The 20,870-nt window shown below is 43.3% G+C and overlaps 1 protein-coding gene across 1 annotated transcript in view; it reads right to left on the bottom strand.

The window, feature by feature from the left end:
- Positions 1–12,974: 12,974 nt before the first annotated feature.
- The window catches only part of GRM8 (glutamate metabotropic receptor 8), a 1,200,287-nt gene continuing 1,192,391 nt past the window's right edge, over positions 12,975–20,870 (bottom strand). Inside the window, exon 11 of the mRNA XM_075599874.1 lies at positions 12,975–13,488. Coding sequence (XP_075455989.1) covers positions 13,439–13,488 — 50 coding nt within the window. The 3' untranslated portion in view covers positions 12,975–13,438. The remainder of the gene's footprint in view (positions 13,489–20,870) is intronic.

Raw genomic sequence — 20,870 nt, 5'->3', positions numbered from 1 at the left:
TCAGCTCCCATGTACATACATTATTGAGGTTATATATTCCATCTCATCAAGCACTATTTAGTGCTGTGTTTTCTCTAATAGGTAGTCTAAGATTCTGCACTTTTGTGCGTCCCTAGTAAAAATTTGATTACAATGATTCCTGTAGAGTTTCTAGTGTCCAACACAGATCACATGAGTTTTCAATTTGTATCAAAGAGATTTTAATTGCACATAGTATATAAAGCAAATGTCAGGGCGGGGTGGTACACTCCTAAGGAAGCCGCGAATTTAACTGGTGAAATGCGTAGAGTGGGCCTGCCCAGATTATCACTGAACACTGGGGAGACGCACAGCCGATAGACCACACACCATGGAAGCCAGTCCGGAAGTGACATCCCATCCTCGGAACCACGACGGTGCTGAGCCCTAACACACTACCAGAAGGCAAGCAGCTGAACGTGGAGGCATTCATCACGAGTGACGCCCATCCAACAGAGGCGGGGGGGGAGGTTGAGCTGCGGCATCAGGTTGTCTCTCCTGTTACACATGAGTGTTACATGCTTACTTTTATTCGCATTATTGTAAGTGCGCATTTTAAAGTTTCTATATATAAACACTTAATTTATTATATTGATCTGTGCTATGGACATATTTAATTTCCATACATCTCTTCTCCACTTGAGGTTCGTCTCCTCTGATATCCTTGAGCTGAAGTACATCCTTACCTGACTCTAGAGGAATACAAATGTATCATCAAGAAAAAGAAACCTAGTATGTAAGCACTCTGTCACAACTGGATGTGTAATGAGTAAGTTAAAATACTTTATTAATGATCAATGAATAAAAGAAAGGGGTTTAAAAATAAAATGTATATCAAACAGCACGTGACTGTGTCATTTGTAACATAACTCTGGGTGGTTATGTTGATTATACATATGGAGATCCTTGATTGATTTTCAGGGTCTTGGCTATGATAATCGCCGCCTATAGATATAGGGATGGGGTCATCGTGGGACCACTGTGTAGATAGAGTCTTGTCCCAATATTTATCAGCGCGTGTAGTTGTGAACGCGCTGTTCTCTTAGACTTAGTAAGGTGTATATGATAATACTCCTGGGCATAAGTAGCGGAGATAAGTCTGATCTGTGTAGTCTACATGTAGTAAATGGTCGAGAGTAAACCAATGGGTAACCTTATTAATGCTGCTAAGCGAGATGTCAGGCTGTGAGGATAGCACTAGGGATGAATACTGGTAAAAGTATCTCCTCTTACGCCATATAAGAATAACATAGTATGCACTATGGAGAGGCTAATTTTAACCCCCCACAATCAGGTGATCATACAGTACCTGTAATGCCTGCCAGATAGTGTAATATACTCTGGCTCGGCTGTGTGAGGCTGATAGAGGGGAGATAATAATATCCTCAAGGGGTGTGAAAACAGCTAGTCTCCAATAAGGAGATACCTAGTATATATTGTAAATCCTCACAGCGCTGACAAAAGGGGAGGTAGGGGCAAATACATTTAGTATAGTGCTGGGAGGTTCGCATCCAACATGTAGTATATGCAAATCACCAGAGTAAGCCTCCGCCTGACGTAATGGTTAAATGTAGTTTAGAGGTGGTGATATAGTCAAACTTAGTGACTGGAGGGTAGCCTGGACATCAAATGGAGAGAAGGGCTATAAACCGGCCGGTTCCTGCAGTGAAGAGGTGAGTCGTGTGTTGCGGTTAAAGTAGATCCACGATCCGCAGACAACCTCTAAAATGCTAAGCAGGGTAAATATCAGTTAAGTATATAGTGCTCGTGGTATACGTGAAGCGCACAGTATATACAGCTGAAGGGGACTTTAAGATCGCCGGTATGCAACAGCTGATGCAAGTGGCTTCATATACTAGAGATAAATGTAATGCAGCGTGTAGCTTGAGGTATGTCACCCCCGTGAATCCCTCAGTGATATACAGCTCATTAAGGATATACTGTGAGCCTGAGTGGTAGTTTAGGAGTAGTAAATTGTCCAATTAGGACAAACAGTTTATGTACCCACTCCTTATACACCGCGTAAGAGTACCGCTAATATTCAGCAAGGAACTGCCGGTAGTCCTTGAAAGGCGCCGATCAAACAGCTGATAGACGCGAACCTCAATGAGGATCAAGTGCCGTGAGGTAAGTGCTAAATAGAGCCGAGCCCTCCTACACCCCCCCTCTCAGCACAGCAAGAAAAGGTTTAGGTATACATCAAAGGGTAGAACTCATTCTAACATCTGACAGCGCATAGTCCCCTATATCAGCGCTGATCATGAATATATCAGCGCTGATATGCTCGAGGGCATGCCTAACTAAACAGTGGGCTTGAAACAACAGCCCCAACAAATAGATCCTACGGTAGAGATATAACCCGCAGAACCACTATGATAAATACACGGAGGTAGCTTGAAATCGTGTCAGCAGTAACTGTGTTACATGTTCTTACCTAGTTAGCACCTCACTGTGGTTCATTGCTCAGCTGTGCCGGTGCCCTTTGTATGTGTATCTAGAGGAATACACCAATTACAGACTATTGATGTTGCCCTAAAAAACACTTGAATCTGTGAGTAGGCTGTACATAAGAGCAAGAATACAGCAGAATTTATTATTCACACATTTCAAAATCATCTACACTTAGATTGTTGTGCATTGTTGTTTTCTATCCCTATATGCTCCCCCTGGATTGTGAGAGAAAAAGCCATTAGGTGTTTTACATAGGTATCGGTTTATTTTATATATATATATATATATATATATATATATATATATATATATATATATATATATATATATATATACAGTGTTCGACAATTAATTATAACTACACGCCCGTGGCGAGTGGATTTAGGCGGCTGGCGAGCCGTTGCTGCGGCTCTATGAATTCCCCTGCTCGCGCCAATTTTTTTTTTTGTTAATAAATAAATAAATAACCCCCTTCCCTGATTGGGTTAACGCGGGGAAGAGGGCCGGCAGGCAGCGCTGGGTTAGCCCCTTCCCCCGATCTCCTCCCCCTATTGCCCCTGATCTCCTCCCCCCCCTGCCCCCATCCCTGCTTGCTGCCCTGGGGTGTCCATCAGCTGGGATGCGGGAGATGGGAGGGGAGTTGCGCGGTGACGGCTGTGCACGTTGGTGGGGTTGTGTTTCCCGCTCCCATGCTTGCCCGCTCTGCCCACTCCCATGCTTGCCCGCTCTGCCTGCTCCCATGCTTGCCCGCTCTGCCCGCTCCCATGTTTGCCTGCTCCCATGTTTGCTCGCTCTGCCCGCTCCCATGCTTGCCCGCTCTGCCCACTCCCATGCTTGCCCGCTCTGCCTGCTCCCATGCTTGCCCGCTCTGCCCGCTCCCATGTTTGCCCGCTCCCATGCTTGCCCGCTCTGCCCGCTCCCATGCTCTGCCCACTCCCATGCTTGCCCGCTCCCATGCTCTGCCCGCTCCCATGCTTGCCCGCTCTGCCCGCTCCCATGCTTGCCCGCTCCCATGCTTGCCCGCTCCCATGCTCTGCCCGCTCCTATGCTTGCCCGCTCTGCCCGCTCCCATGTTTGCACGGAGTGGGGAGGCTGGAGAGCCGAGTCTTGGCGCTTTCCCCCTTACTCCACTGTGTGTGTGTGGAGGGGGCCTCCCCCATCCCCCCCATCCCCCACCTCCCCCGTCCCCCCCACGAACGCGCCCAACAGCCTCAGGAAGATTCGGGAGCAAGATTGCCGACACTGCTCCGTGAGGGAGGGTGAGGTGCCTGGGTGAGCTGACACCGGCTCAGGGGAACCCCGAGGAGAGGCATCAGCCGAAGAGATCTGCTCCGGAGATAGAGGGTGAGTGATGTCATCAGCCCACCAACATTTAAAGCACAACTTACACTCAGGGGGGGGGGGAAATAATGTGTGTGTGTGTGTGTGTGTGTGTGTGTAGGAGGGGAGAGAGAGAGAGTGTGTGTGTGTGTGTGTTTGTGTGTGTGTGTGTGTGTGTGTGTGGGGGGGGGGAGAGAGAGAGACCACAAGTAGTCAGTCACCTACCTAAGTCAGTCACCTACCCACCCAGTCAGTCAGTCACCTACCTAAACCCAGTCAGTCAGTCACCTACCTACCCACCCAGTCAGTCACCTACCCACCCAGTCAGTCACCTACCCACCCAGTCAGTCAGTCACCTACCCACCCAGTCAGTAAGTCACCTACCTACCCAGTCAGTCAGTCACCTACCAACCCACCCAGTCAGTCAGTCACCTACCCACCCAGTCAATCAGTCGGACACCTACCCACCCAGTCAGTCACCTACCCATCCTGAGTCAGTCACTCACCTACCCATCCAGTCAGTCAGTCAGTCACCCACCCACCCACCCAGTCAGTCAGTCACCCACCCACCCACCCAGTCACATACCCAGTCACCCAGTCACCCACCGACCCAGTCACCCACCGACCCAGTCACCCACCCACCCAGTCACCCACCCAGTTAGTCACCCAGTCAGTTAGTCACCCACCCAGTCACCCACCCACCCAGTCCCCACCCTCTCTTTCTCTGTGTATCACCCACCCTCTGTGTGTGTGTGTCACCCACCCTCTCTCTCTTTGTGTGTCACCCACCCTCTCTCTCTCTCTCTCTCTCTCTCTCTCTCTCTCTCTCTCTCTCTCTCTGTGTGTCGCCCACCCTCCCTCTCTCTGTATATCACCCACCCTCTGTGTGTGTGTGTATCACCCACCCTCTGGGTGTGTGTATCACCCACCCTCTGTGTGTGTGTGTGTCACCCTGTGTCTCTCCCCTCTGTGTCTCTCCCCTCTGTGTCTCTCCCCACTCTCTCTCCCCACTGTCTCTCTCCCCTGTGTGTCTCCCCCCACTGTGTGTCTCTCTCCAAACTCTCGCCCCACACTCTCTCTCTCCCCACTCTCTCTCTCCCCACATACGCTCTCTCCCCACACTCTCTCTCTCCCCCCACACTCTTTCTCCCCCCCACTCTCTCTCTCTCCCCACTCTCTCTCTCTCCCCACTCTCTCTCTCTCTCCCCACTCTCTCTCTCTCCCCACTCTCTCTCCCCACTCTCTCTCACCACACTCTCTCTCCCCCACACACTCTTTCTGTCCCCCACACTCTCTCTCCCCCCACACTCTCTCTCCCCCCACACTCTCTCTCCCCCCCACACTCTCTCTCCCTCCCCACACTCTCTCTCCCCACACTCTCTCTCTCTCTCCCCACACTCTTTCTCCCCACACTCTCTTTCCCCACACTCTCTCTCCCCCACACTCTCTCTCCCCACACTCCCTCTCTCTCTCCCCACACTCTCTCTCCCCACTCTCTCTCTCGCCCCACTCTCTCTCTCGCCCCACTCTCTCTCTCTCCCCACTCTCTCTCTCTCCCCACTATCTCTCTCTCCCCACTCTCTCTCTCTCCCCACTCTCTCTCTCTCCCCACTCTCTCTCTCTCCCCACTCTCTCTCTTTCTCTCCCCACTATCTCTCTCTCTCCCCACTCTCTCTCGCTCCTCACTCTCTCTCTCTCACCCTCTCACCCTCTCTCTCTCTCTCTCTCTCTCTCTCTCTCTCTCTCTCGCTCCTCACTCTCTCTCTCTCACCCTCTCACCCTCTCTCTCTCTCTCTCTCTCTCTCTCTCTGTCACCCACACTCTCTCACACTCTGGATCTGGATATCTTATTTACCCTATATATCGTAACTGCCCAATACTTCACCGAAATAACCTATACTGCTTTCTTTCAGATCTGACTCAAGCTTCACACGGAAGACATCGGAACCACCCCTAACCCAGAAGACAGGTAGGGAACACCTCCCCTCCAATGTATTACATTGCGGGAATAGATACAAAAGATGCTGCTTTAGATATTGTGAAGTGGGGACGTCCAGGCACTGGTTAAGGGGTTCAGGAAACTAGTCATTCACACCTGGCTTTTATTTCTAGATCCGACATTTACACACACACACACACACACACAAACACACACACACGAAACAAAGACTAATTGTAGTATAATGTAATACAATAAATACATTTATGTCAAAACGAATGTTGTTCTGACTAGGAATTTATTAAATGTATTTTATTTATATATTTTATTTTAAAGCGGGGTTGGGGGCAGGACTAGGAGCGGGGTTGGGGGTGGAACTAGGTGGTAGTTCTACACACGAGTAGATTTTTGTGTGATTTGTGGAACACTGTATATATTTATATACAGTGTTCGACAAATCACCCAACCGTAGTCCCGCCCCCAACCCCGCTTTAAAATAAAATATATAAATAAAATACATTTAATAAATTCCTAGTCAGAACAACATTCGTTTTGACATAAATGTATTTATTGTATTACATTATACTACAATTAGTCTTTGTTACGTGTGTGTGTGTGTGTGTGTGTGTGTGTGTGTGTGTGTGTGTGTGTGTGTGTGTGTGTGTGTGTGTGTGTGTGTGTGTAAATGTCGGATCAAGAAATAAAAGCCAGGTGTGAATGACTAGTTTCCTGAACCCCATAACCAGTGCCTGGACGTCCCCGCTTCACAATATCTAACGCAGAAATCCCACCTGGGATCTTACCTGATCCGCAGACCCTCAAGGTCCAGGTACCCTCATTCCCGCAATATATATTTCTTTAACAATTATGTATTATGTCATATCTGTGACTGCTTTTTATATTATTGTAGCCATTGTGTAGTTGTTCTGTTGGTTTTAGTATTGTAAGCATTGTTTTGAGTTTGTTATACTTTGTAAGCTGTATTTATAGTTTTAGCTGATTGGTTAGAATTGAACCAATCATAGCCGTGGGATGGGTACAAGTAATTCGACATATCATACACCATTATACCCCTGAGGAAGTGACGTACACTACCGACACACTTTATTGAAGTGTGGTCGGTACCGCAAGCCGGGAAATCTCCCGGCTTGCTAGTGGCCGCCCCTCGGCGTGCCGCGCGTCATAGACGCGCGGTCACGCGTCATCGGGAGCGTGCGCCCCCTGCACGCGTGTCCAGGGGCTCCCCGAGGGAGCCCTGGTGTCCCGCGATCGCGGGACAGCGGCAGGGGGTTCCGGGGGACCCGGCGGACCCGGCAGCGGTAGGGAGAGCGCCCCGATCGGAGGGCGCTCTTCCGCTGCTTCGGCGCGCGCCCGTCACACTCGGGCGCGCGCCAGGCTACTGCTGCGGCACAGAACGGGCAAATGCTCGAATAAACTGTGCCGCAGCAGTAAAATGAAACGCATAGGGTTGGAGGTCAAGGCTATCTAAAAGAGGTGTTTTTTCAGTGTGTCAAGCGTGATGCATAGTTCCAAATGCTGTGCAAGTGCCATCTTTCCCCGACGAGCGCATCCGGTGTTTGGGACTAACAACGGAGCGCATTGGTGGTATTGGGACGGATCTGCAGGCGCCCCTCGCTGACGGAGGAGAGATTGGTAGCTGTTTGCCAGGGATGGACTTTCTCGCTTGTTCTTTATTGCTGTGTTGTAAGTAGGATTCTGGTTTTTACACCAGATCTTCTTCAAAAAGCCATCTCCATTTTATGGAACTTTGTTGTTCTTTTATATAGATTTTAATAAATTAGTGTAACTATTTTTACAGTTTGTTTTTGTGTTATCTGTTGTGTTTTTTGTTTGTCTTTGGTAGTGTTTGATGTGTGTTGGCTTTTGTTAACAGTATACACTATGATTTTTTTTTATGTTTGATTTCCCATATCAAGAGTTGTAGTGTGTTACCCGGGCGCTACCTCTGACCGTGGTTTGTGTTAGATCTAAATATCTTATTAAACTGAAAAAGGTGTAATACAACTATTTTCAGTACATACAACTCCCGTCTGTGTATTGTAGAAGCTCAGGAACGAACTCAACATGATATCAATGCGCACACTTTACACCATCAAATCTAACTCAAGAAAGACTATGGGAAGCACTAACTCCAGGACCGCAGGAGAACCTGCAAAGCGCAGGCGCATAACTTTGCAGTAACAACACGCCTTCAATGAAGGCGCAACACACAGTCGTCATACAAGCACCACCCGCAGGATGCGCGCGCATCCCACAAGATGGCGGCTCTCCGTCGCGCAGGAAGATGAAGTTTTAATTGAAAATCATTGAGGACTGGCCTGGGTCTACTTAAGGAGACGGAAACTCAGCCATTCTACTTTCCACGAGCCTGAGGAAGCCCTGTTCAGGGCGAAACGCGTAGCTCTTCATCGATCACAGCGTGCAGCAATTAGAGAGGAACCAGAGGTGCTGTGGGAACTCTTTATCCGGACGCGGTGACGAGACTTTTGCCCACTAACCACCAATTGTTTCCCTAAACTGCTAGTATTCTCCACCTAGAAGCAGTAGCTGCTTCTTGGTTTTTATTCTTTAAATTCTTCACCTTTTATTATCTGTTTTTACCCGTTTGTTAAAGTACCTGTCATTAGTGTATGCTAGCTTGTTCAATAAAGACTTAACCACCCTAGTGCCAAGTGTCCCATAGTCCATTCATGATTGAATCTAGCCCCTAGGGGTTCTTAATCACAGCATTTGGAGTTCCAAAGATACCTCTACGAGTGTGCGCTCACACTGGCCCGTGTGAGTATTTTGACTTATCAATTAATTTATTTACCCTCTACCATTGTTTTACATTGGACCTCTGGTCTGTGTTTGCTTATATACCTGAAGACCTGTTATCTACACAGGTGCTTAACAAGACACGGATATAGGAGATCACTCACATTAGGCCGTGTGAGTGGATAATTATCATATATATGCAATTAGATATTGCTTCATCTCCTTCCCTTGTACCGCAGCCGATCTGTGTATACATTTGTGTAACTGCCTTTTTCATTTGTGTTTACATCCACATGAGAGGCGAACTACTGTGAAGAATCTGTTTACCCAACGACAATCATCAAGGACGGAGTAAGAGGAAAAGACAAGAAGAGAGGATCAGAAAGAAAGAAGAACCATCTCCTAGAAGAAAGATACGAATACAAAAGAAACCTTGATGGGATACAACTTACACAAGGCCGTGTAAGTTATCCATTTATTGATTTTAATTTGTGAACCTAGACACATTTACCCGTATACATCAACTCCCCATCCAAGGGGTTGCCCATCTCTCTTTGAGGGTTCATTGAAGGTGTGAGCACCCCATTGACCATCAGCGAGAGAAAACACACTTTAACCCCATCTTTCCTCACGCTGTGCTCCCCCATCTCTTCTTGTGTTCCTGATTTCCCATATCACCTGACGCATCCACGGAGCTCCCAAGCTGGTTCAGGTGCACAGGATTAGATTACCTTGCAAGGACTTTATGCTATCCATCTGCTAGAACATTTGGACATTTGTTGAACTTTTCTCTCAAGACGACGGTCGTAGCGTCATCCTCAAAGACTGGGCAGAAATATATGTTTTGTTTATGAGTGTATTTTACATTTTTACCCGTTTAAATAAATAAGATTACACTATTTTGTGACCTTTGTCTCTCTCCCCACTTATGAAAAGTATGTGAAAGCTGGAAAGATTTTATTTCTGAAGACTTGACAAACATTTAGCAAATGTAAGTGCATAGCGAACCCCCCTTCTTAAATTTATCACTGGTTTGAACTATTACACTATATTTTGTTTTCTGCTTTCTTCTATCGGTTGCTCCCCCAATTTGAAGAATTATGTATATTTGCCTTTCTATTTCACAAATGCTTTTTGATACCTCTGTTTTAATAATACACAATGTAAGATTATTTAATTCCCAATGAGTTCACGTTTTCAAGTGCTTTTTTTTTATATAGAGTTTATTATATTTACTTCAGAAGACCACCCCTTCTTTGGAGACAAGATGAAAATTTGTAAATATGATTAGTGTAGCGGAGTGGCCATGTATTATTATGGATATCTCATATGCCCCTGAATGTCTGTAACTAACACTAGGAGAATCTATTCTAGCCTGTTCAAACAAAAGAAAATATTGTTCAACCAGTACCTCAACTCCTTTCAATCCATGTCCTTTAGACATTTACCACTTATTGCTTTACTTATCTCAAGCTATAAAGTCTAATAATCTCTACCTTTCTTGTATACATTTTATTTTACTGATTACTGTATGTCTATTACCCCATCAATATTGTTTGGACAGTTCACTCTACCACAAGCTTGCTCTAGCCTCTCACCCCTTTAAACCTACTATGAATGTAAGGTGGTCATGGACATTTCCTTTTATGGTTTTCGCTACCGCAGAGAATTTACCTGTACAGTTACCTCACACTCCATATTATTTTAAACAATCTTGGATTTGAGCAAGAACTCCAAATTATCATCAACTCTTTAAGGTCTGCTTGCCCCCTTTTTCTCCGTAACCCAAATTATATCTCAAATGTGGGCATCACTTTAAAGCCTGCTTGTTACTGTCATACAGCACAAGTCAAAGTTTCTTCAAAAATCCTGTATCGGTTACTTGCCCCATTAAAGCACATACAATTTCTGTTTTAACGTGTTTAATGTTGGGGGTAGCATGGGGTACTTTGTCATGCCACTGAATCCTTACCTTTTAAATGTATTTTATATGTTAAGGATTCTTTCTGTGTGCATCACTATCAGTTATGTCCTTTATGATATTACAATTTAAATAAATCAGCTGAACAACTTTTAAGAAACAATTATACATTATGTTTTTACCATGAAGTGTAATTGTACCTAAAGTTCAATCCTATTGTAATATTTTTTTATTTTACCTCCCTTAGAATTCTTCTGTACATTTATTCTGAAACTGACATCCACATCATAGAAAAATATTGTTTCATGGTTCTACTGTATTTTCTCAGTCTTTTATTTTCAAAACAAATGATGTAGAATTCTATATAGTAAAGTAAAATACCTTATATCCATATGTCTAAGAGCCCCTGGAAGAAAGGAACATGATATTATCTTAAGGCCTTATTCTATGAGCCAAAGCAGCCTTTTGGGTCATACCATATTTGACTAAAAATCCCCATTGAAGTCCATGGAAATGTTGGTCTAAAAAAAGACCCAAACTACCCTTTTAGCCTATATGGAATTAACAAATTAATAAGTTCAGTATCTCTGTGTATATATACATATTCATTATAGAAAGTATATTGTTTAAAACGAACTTTAAGAATATAGGGGAGTAAAATAAGACTGTGGTGCACGGAAAGCTGGAGGGACCCTATTCCCTCCCAAAGGACAACATAGAACAAGAAATGGGGGGTACCCAGCACTCAAATTAGACAAATAAAGTAAATGACATATATGTTATAAAATAATGGTACTGTGATATTGCCACAATATGACCACACAATATGTATAGATAATCGCAAAGGTCAGCAATATACGTTCAACTGTGAGTAAGAACTAATGGAGTGGGAGAACACGGGGTGGGGGAAGGGAATAAGGAAAAGACAAGGGAAAAGGGGGAGGGATCAAGAACAATAAGGGGGCAATGTTTTGGGGCGGGATGCCCTTTCTTCTGGCCCGTCCCCCAAGATGACAGTGATCAAGGGTACTTCCCTTAAATCCTATATGCACGGTAACTCCAAACACACTGAACAACTAAAAACAAAATACACAATATGGCAGCCTATAAAATAATCTAGTGATCCAAGAGTGGTCACTAGTAAATGTATGCCCAAATGAGGCTAGTGGCAATTAAACCAGCCAACTGTAGAGTATATCATAATGATAACCGATTATTAGAAGAGATACTCAAGCAACAATGCTATGTAAGCCAGTAATGCAGGGGTTATTAACAAAACTGCTATAGGCTAAGCAACCCAATAATATCATAGGATCAGAGTCAGATAGGCATAAGGTCATGAGGTGACCTGCAGAGCATCCAGTGATGCTTCCTGAGAGTTTTTCCTACTGAGTGCACGTAATCCCTTTCAGCCTCTCAGTGCTGGTTATACCTTATTTCTATCTGACTCTAATTCTATGATATTATGGCTTGCTTAGCCTGTAGCAGTTTTGTTATTAACCCCTTAATTACTGGCTTATATAACATTGTTGCTTGAGATGATCTCTTCTTAAATGCTGGTTATAATTTATGCTTATCTGCCTATGCCTCTGATCCTATGATAATATTGGGTTGTTTAGCCTATAGCAGTTTTGTTATTAACCCCTGCATTACTGTCTTATATAGCATTGTTGCTTGAGATTATCTCTGCTAATTACCGGTTACAGTAACCGGTATCGGTTAATCTACAGTTGGTTGGTCTAATTCCTACAAGCCTCGTTTGGACCACTCTTGGATCACCATATTATTTTATTGGTTGCATATTGTGTATTTTGTTTTTAGTTGTTCAGTGTGATGGGAGTTACTGTGATCTTGGGGAATGGGCCAGAAGAAGGGGTATCCCATCCTGAAACATTGCCCCCTTTATTTGTCTTGATCCATCCCCCTTTTTCCTTATTCCTTTCCCTTCCCTTCCCCCACCCTGTGTTCTCCCACTCCATTTGCTGTTACTCACAGTTGTTCGTATATTGCTGACATTTACGATTATTTATACATATTGTGTGTCAAATTAATTATATTACTATTAAAAAAAAAAAATCTGTGATAAAAGTATTATGTTTACGATGAGTGTTATTACTAATGAATAATCATTCCATAGCTTTGATATACTTAGTACAATAGATGGTTTGGGCCACTTTCGTACTCACCTTGAACTACAGATGTAACCAGACTAACTTTTTCTGGAGTATTTTCCCATGGCCCCGATGAAACTGAGAACTATGTGCAGCCACCGTGGCTCAATATTATTTTACTGGCTTCCCACTTCTCTTTTCTCTGTGGCTGGGGAATGCAGTAGTCAGTTTCACCCCAGCCTTCTATGGCTGCAGGGAAAGTTACTGTACATTGGCTACTGTACAGTATATCAGAAATGTGTCTGTTTTCAAATATTGATTAATCATTGTGGCTTACAGGATGTATCAGACATTCTGTTTCCTGTAAAAAAGAGTTACGTCCTTTAGTAAAAACCCATTAATGTTTTCTTTAAAATTGCAACAAAACAAAAATCTCAACATTTGCAAAACATTCCTTTATTATTAGAAATATCTTTTGTAGAAAAATGTGCATGCTTACCATTGCATTTATTTAACACAACCCAGGGCCTCAAGTCAATCAGCCATTACAATGCACAAACTCATCTCCTATACAGGTAGAACAATATAGGACAGGAATGAAAATTCTCACAAATCACAAAAAGTACTTACAATTATGGCGTAACATATGACAGGTTTTTTTTTTTTTTTCATCAAATGCTGCTCTCAGCTGTGAACATTAGTTTTTCTTTGTGTACACTAACATTTTTATTTCATGTGCTTTTCATTCAAATATTTTGACACTTTACTTTGTATTTGTTTTGAAAAATAAATACAGACATGTCCCGTACATAATGTCCGTGGTGTCTTCTTGTTCTTGGCTTTGATTGTAGAATGAGTTGATGTCACACACAATTTGGTATTTTTCTTTAATTTTCCTAATCAGTTTGCATGATTGCTGTAGCTGATGTATGTGGTCTTTGTAGAAGAAGCTTTAAGAAAAAGAAGACATTACAGGTAAGTAATTAATCCTTTAAGATGTGTAAACAACTGGTATGGTCAAAGCAGCAGTCCCAGCTTTTTAGTTTATTTTGAACTTTTCTGGTACAATTTTGTAATTAAACTGAGACAATATTTGAAATACATTTCACAGGTGCATCTGCATCCCTGAATGGTTCATCATCTCGTGATTGTCTGCGTATAAGAACATTTTATCTCAAACATTTCTGGAACTTGATTATAGTTCCACATTAATTATATTTGAGAGGCCACTACCCTTTTTTGGCCCAGCATAAAAGAATTCCCCTTGTGACAATGGAACATACCACTGATTTTACGACAGTGGCCTGCAGCCAGGATTGGTACTTTATCATTACCAAAGAATGAACAGTGAATGTATATAACTCCGTTAATTAGACTGGAAATATTTTATGATATGATATTTATTTTTCACATTTACATTGACAGTATTGTTTAGCAGAGTGCTTTCTTGGCCTATTTTTTTTTTTTACAATATACTATTTTTAAAGCCATAATCAGGGGAAGTTTATTAAATGTTTGAACAGCTTCAACAGCTAATACTGTAAGTGTGACACTTGGTTACCAATATGACAGATGTACACTTTGGTATCATGCGAACAGGAATATTTATCTTCTCGAGTCTGCAAGGGTTTTAAGCCGCTATGTGATTTTGTTGTAATGCTGATGCACAGAAGTACAATAAGTTAGTGCATCTCCGTGTGCGAATGGACAGTATAAGTTATTATTTTTGTGTTGTGCGATGTGTCAACTTCTTTTTCACAAAGAAAAAACAACACTAGAGGGTTGAGAAATAAGTAGAGTTTGGATATTGTAGTATGCACTACTTATATATGTGCCATACATGCGTAAACATTGTCCATTCAAGTTTCTGTTGATATAAAAGAAAAAGACAAGTAGACGCAAACAATTCTAATGTATTCATACTGTATGTATGAACAGGGTGCACACTATTCAAAGAATAAGAATATATGGGCTAAGTGTATATGAATAATGACATAGCAACACATGTTGTTAAAATTTTTAGGTGATAAATTGATTTTATGATGCGATAAATACATTCAATTCATTTACATTGTTGTCAAATATAGCCCCCTATGTATCAATGCAAAAGTGGTTAAACAAAATAGTTTCACCAGATGTACTGAATCAACAAACAAAACCCTACTGATTTCAATGGAAATATTCTCTTTCGTGTGCTGTTCATTAAAATATTTTGGTACATGCTTTTTTGCACCACATTTGCCTTCCACTAAGCAGTGATAAGTGGGTTTTCTGGGTGCTATGCACAAAGCAGTGATAAGTGCTTTTAAGTGAGATAACTGCCCTTATAGCGTGATACTGCCTGCTGTGAGATTCATAAAGAAGTGATAACAGTGCAGTAACCTGCTATAATGGCTAATTAAAAGCACTTATCACTGCTTTGTGAATATCACAGAAGGCAGTATCACGCTATAATGGCTTTTTATCTCACTTAAAAGCACTTATCACTGCTTAGTGCATAACCACCATAGACCCCAAGAGTTAAAGTATCATATTGGACACATTTTGCCCTATGTCCATCAGTTTGCAAATTGATACAAATATTCTTGTTACATAGTTACATACTATGAAACAATACATATGTCCATCAAGTTCAACCTGTGATAATTTAGAAGACAGATGCTTATCCTGTATTTGTAGTATTTTGATCCAGAAGAAAGCAAACAAAAAACCCCAGTGAAACATTATCAAATTCAGCATCAACACGTGGAAGCAGAAGGAGTGAGAGAGAGACAAGAGACTTTGAACTAGACGGTTTGGACATTGATCTTTAATACATTATCCTCTTACTATTTCTGGACTCTGGCATTTTTAGCTTAAATTCTGTTTTTGAGACATTAACATAGTTATTGCTGGGTGCTGCTCTGGTGGTTGGGGAGATAAGGGTCCAGGGAAGTACCTTGTGGTCCTTACAGAACCAAGGGAACAGGCCTGAGGAAGGGGTATTTTACCAAAATGTTGCCCCCCTGATTACTCCCCCCCCATTACTTTTGTTATTCCCCCACTGTCCTTGTCTATTGTTTATGACACTCACTATCCATGTGTTCCTTGTCCCTTACCACCTGTGTTGTAGGGTATATTGTTTACCCACTAGTGTCACATCACTCCAAGTTTAGTTAAATGGTCTTGTGCTGGTCTTGTGCTGATATTAAATTATCTCCTTTCCTCCTAACGTAAGAGATGTCATTTGTACTGTATGGCGGGAGGGGGTATATAATAAAGGTCAAGCTCATTTTGGTTACTCCTGCTCCATGTATAAGGGTCCAAGAGAGTTAGCTATTGGACTCAGTAACAGTGTATTACTGCATTATACTGTCTGTAATAAAACCACATTTTGTGTTTTTCCCTTTTCGGGCATTCAATCAAGCAGGGATTTCTAGTGTATGAGTTTCAAGGGGGGCTTTGTGGAGAAACCATTGACAGAATGTGCCTTGGAGATTGGGGTCCAGAGTTACCGGTTCCCAAATAAATGAACCCGGGAATCATGCCTTATTCTCGGATACATGTAGGCACATTGTACTCCCCCTTGAGAACGTAAGCGCAACTCACCACTAGGGTACCCTGCTTCAGCACAGCTCAGAAAGGAGAATAAGGCACATGGATAAATATGTATTCCTGTAGCTGACGGAATCCTAAAGTTAAGGGGGGTAACCCAGCTAGTGCCATGGTGACCCACAACCAGTATGTGGTTTGTGGGTGCCCAACCATATATAAGGTTGGGGGAACACTGAGAGTCCAAACTGAGACCGAGGGAAGGTGTGTGGGGAGTAAGGCAGTCAGAAATAAAATGACAACATTTTTACTTTTCTGTTCCCTGTACCCCAAGACCTTCACCTAAAGTCCCACATAGTTGAAAGTGTTCCCTGAGAATCAGTGTTTATTAAAATGTATTTCAGTGTGTTTTACATTCGGAACCGATGTCCAAAAAGACAGCCCGTGCAAACCCATAGGCGCCGGTAAGTCTTATGCAGCCAGATGATACCCAGAGGTGTGAATGGAATTTGATCAGGGGGGAAAGACGGAGTTATAGGACCTGAGATCAATGGCAGTCCTCTGGGATGCCACTTGTTCTGCCAGACATTGGGGCACCTGCCCAACGGGTGGCATTAGGATAGCTGGGGGGAGATGTGGCAGGCTTGCGCATGTCTCTTGGCTATTTCAAATTTCCAGCTGACCCAGCTTTTCTACCCGGCTTGGCTGTCCAGTCTACTTCTATTTTATGAATGAAGTAGGGAATACTATAAGAAGCCGTAAGCCAATCAGATTGTGTGTTCCCCTTGAGTCAGAGTCAAAAGAGCGCAGGCGGACATGTCAAAGATGATTTGTTGGTAATAACAAAGCAACCGGCTTCTATTTCAAGCCTGAAAAGCCTGCCCGCCAGAGACTATGTCCAGCATTTTGCGCCCAAGCACATAGCTTTTGAAGTCATAGGTTTCTTCTTCAAATGTACTTTGGCACCACCGTTGGAAGATCCACATTGTTCAAGGTATGAGACATTTTGTGAAAATAAAATGTCAGGTTCAGGCTTGCTAACGGAAAGGATTTCTAGTGGTGACCCAGCAGCCCTGTTTGTATTTTTTTCTCAAAGAAACTACCAAGAATTAAAACTCTTATCGATCGGAACCAGGGGGAATCCCGGAGGCCATGGAACCATAGATCTACAGTTCAGGTGATGTAGTAAAAAATAAAAATCTAATTTTGAGTAGAATTGCTACTTTAAATCCAAAGTTATCGTCATAAAATATTTTCGTTGGATCCCGTGGAGTCACTTTGTATAATAATTGAGCTCAACCCAATGTTCATATCAAAAGAAAATTTAACATCTACATGTATTGTGGTACATACATTAGTCTTCTGAGATTCAAATCAGATGTTTTGATAAAAAAACAAAAATGTGTAAAACAATATTGTGAATGATTTTTCCATTTATTCAAAAGACTTAACACCACTGTTAATTAACATTGTAATAAATTAAGCATTTGTTGCACAAGTTAACAAAAATGTAATGCAAAATAAATCCCAGCACGTTCATAATTCCCTGAATTGAAATATAGAATTAACATGCAATAATGCATTCAAGTTAATCCTTATTCAGATGGATCTATATATGCTTGCTGCAAAGAGACTCAAAAGGTTGGTATCAGACTCAAGTAGAGGTGGATAAAACATGAAGACGTTGATTTACTGGTTACTGAGTTGGATCACACTCGGGTCGATGAGGCAAACAATGCTTAGGAATGAATTCTTGTTGATGAATGTCCCCTTTTTTAATTAGCATTAACTTACTTATAAACCAACGTTATTTGTGAAACAATTCATAACACTGTGCCTGCATTTAGCCTTGGAGTGTGTTATTATTGCAAAGAAAGTTTAATGCTAATTTACTGCCTAATGTGTTTTGTTTACTGGCAAATCTTTTCTACAGCAAAGGTTAAATGAGGGCTGCTCACTTAACCGAAATATAGCTATTTGTAAATCTCTATTGCTGGAAGGCATCCAAATTAAGTGTGGGGATATTGATTACAGTATTGATCACATTTTAATTTTCCTTAAAGCAGTCTTTTTCTCATTCTGTCACACCATTCCTTGAAGATAAAAACAAACATAATGCAACATCTGGATTGTGTACAGATAGTGTGGTCTTTTGATTCTAAAGTACATTAAAAGAAATCTAGAGCCCAGATCTACAAAAAAGTGCTAAGCTTTAGCACGCCTTTAGTCCCATTCAAATGTTTGGGAGAAAAGGCATGCTAAAATTCAGCACACTTTTGTGGATCTGGGTCTTGTTGTGCTTTAAGTGGTGATAATTTTGTCAAAGACCAAGACAAACCATGGGGCACAAACAGGCCTACCAACAGAAATCATGGGGCCCAGGACAAATGAAAGGAGCAGGGTTCCCCCCCACCCCCCGAACCCATAGCGCACCTACCACGAAAAAAAAATTTTAGCGCGCAAATTTTACTGAACTGTTTTCTTCTTATTGTAATGTGAGTGACTGAGTGGGTGAGTGACTTGACTGACCTTGACCGGGTGGGTGACTGACCTTGACCGGGTGGGTGCTGCTTCCTGCCCCGCCAGACGCTTCCCTCTACCCCCAAAATCTCCGCAGAGGGAGGTATGCTCAGGGGGGTGCGGAGGTGGGCGACTGGGTGGGGGGCGCACAGGAGGTGGGCGGCTGGGGGCGGGGCAGAGACTGCAGATTCCGCAGCTGGAGGTGGGTGCGTGGGGGAATCTGGGCTGGCGCTCGCGGGGGAAGTTGGGTTGGCGCGTGAGGGATGCTAAGTTGGCGCTCGTGGGCCTGCCATGGCGCTTCCCCTTCGTCCCACACAGGGAGCGAGGGGGAGCGGGCCCACAGGTACAGGCCGGACACTCTGCTTTACCTGTGCATGCGCGCGTGGATCTCGGCTCTGCGCATGCCCAAGGGGGGTCGCCGCCATTTAAAAAAACAAAAAAATGGGCATGGCTGCGCAGGGGGGCCGGGTGACCGGGACCCCCGACTCACGGGGGCCTGGGACGCCCGCACTGGCTGTCCCCCCCATGTTGGCAGCCCTAGGCACAAAGTGCAACACTGCTACGAAACTAATGCAATAGTGTCTTTTTTATTTTTGCATTAGTGTATCACGGTGCTTTGCTACTCTATTTCCTTCTCCCTTTGCCCCTAACTGTGATGCTGGTGGAGGAGGCGGTAGCAGATAAGGCAGCAGTAGAGCAGTGTAGGAGACAGCAGCAGAGAAGGCAGCAGTATAGTGGTGGAGGAGGCAGCAGCAGCGTGGCTGGAGCTCACCCAGGTGTTGATTATAGAAGTTGGACACTGCTGCTGCCTCCTCTGCTGCCTCCTCTTCCACTGCCTTAGTTGAATGCGCCACAAGTAGAGGATAGGGAGTGAGTCTCAGAGTTCTATTAACTTAGAAAATTCATTGTCCCCCATAAAATATTAATAATGGAACTTCTTTTTTGTAATTGCAAATTTTATGTAAGCCAGATATTCTGAGGGAACTATTTATTTCTAACCTACAGTATGTAAATCCCCACTTAAATGTTTTTCTTCGCAGTTCTATCCTGAAATTATGATGTGCGTATGTTGGACTAACTGCTACCATGCATAATATCAAAACAATGTATGATAGTTCACCTTACTGCATGTCAATTTTTTCACTGCGGATTAAAATTCCGTCTAATATTTTGCCCATCTCTAACCCGGAGATGTGGCTTTTGCAAAAGACACGTTTCTCTCTTTTTCCTTAACTTATCACACTATTTCAGGGTGTGGATCACAAACCTTTCAGAAATGTGTGATACTGTTTCCATTTTTGACAAATGCTAAATCTTGTGACTTAGGCAAAATTTACAAAAAATATGAAAAATTATATTCAAACCACTTTTGAACATGTTCACACATCTGTAGAATGGACATCATTCATTGTATAACATGGATGAGGGCGCCTTTGAAAAGACGGTCAGTTTTAGAGAGGGTTAGACAAAACTATATGTACAAAGAAAAGGTGGAATACATACGTCAGGCCACCCCCTCTGTATCCTCCCCCCATGCTATACCTCTTCCTAACACTCCTCCTGCATTCCTTGACTCTTTATCCGCTGTCATGGAGGAGGATGTGTTGTTGCTGAACTCCTCTTCTCCCTCTACCAATTGCCCTCTTGACACCATTCCCTCCCATCTCCTAAAACCTCTTGCTCCTACTATAATCCCTACGCTCCCACATATTTTTAACTCCTCCCTCTACTCTGGTACCTTTCCCTCTTCCTTCAAACATGCAATAGTCATACCATTACTTAAAAACAGCAAGCTTGACCCTACCTGTCTTTCTAACTATCGACCTGTCTCCCTCCTACCCTTTGCCTCTAATCTCCTTGAATTCTTGCGCTTGCTCCACACTTATTCTCTCCTAGACCCTCTACAATCTGGCTTCCACGCTGCTCACTCCAGCTCTCAGTAAAATAACTGACGACCTCCATGCTGCCAAAGACAGAGGTCATTACACTCTGCTCATATTACTCAACCTCTCTGCAGCATTTGATACTGTGGACCACCCTCTTCTCCTTTACATTCTCCATACTCTTGGCATTCATAACAAAGCTCTATCCTGGATCTCCTCTTACATCTCCCATCATACTTTCAGTGTCTCTTCTGCTAACACCTCCTCCTCTATCGATCTCTGTTGGGGTACCCCAGGGCTCTGTCCTGGGACCCCTTCTCTTTTCTGTTTACACCTTTCACTAGGTGACCTAATCACATCTCTTGGGTTCAAATATCCCCTCTATTCTGATGACACAC

Source organism: Ascaphus truei, chromosome 5 (genome assembly GCF_040206685.1).
Source record: "Ascaphus truei isolate aAscTru1 chromosome 5, aAscTru1.hap1, whole genome shotgun sequence".
NCBI classification, from domain to species: domain Eukaryota; kingdom Metazoa; phylum Chordata; class Amphibia; order Anura; family Ascaphidae; genus Ascaphus; species Ascaphus truei.
This window is presented reverse-complemented; position numbering and strand designations above follow the sequence as displayed.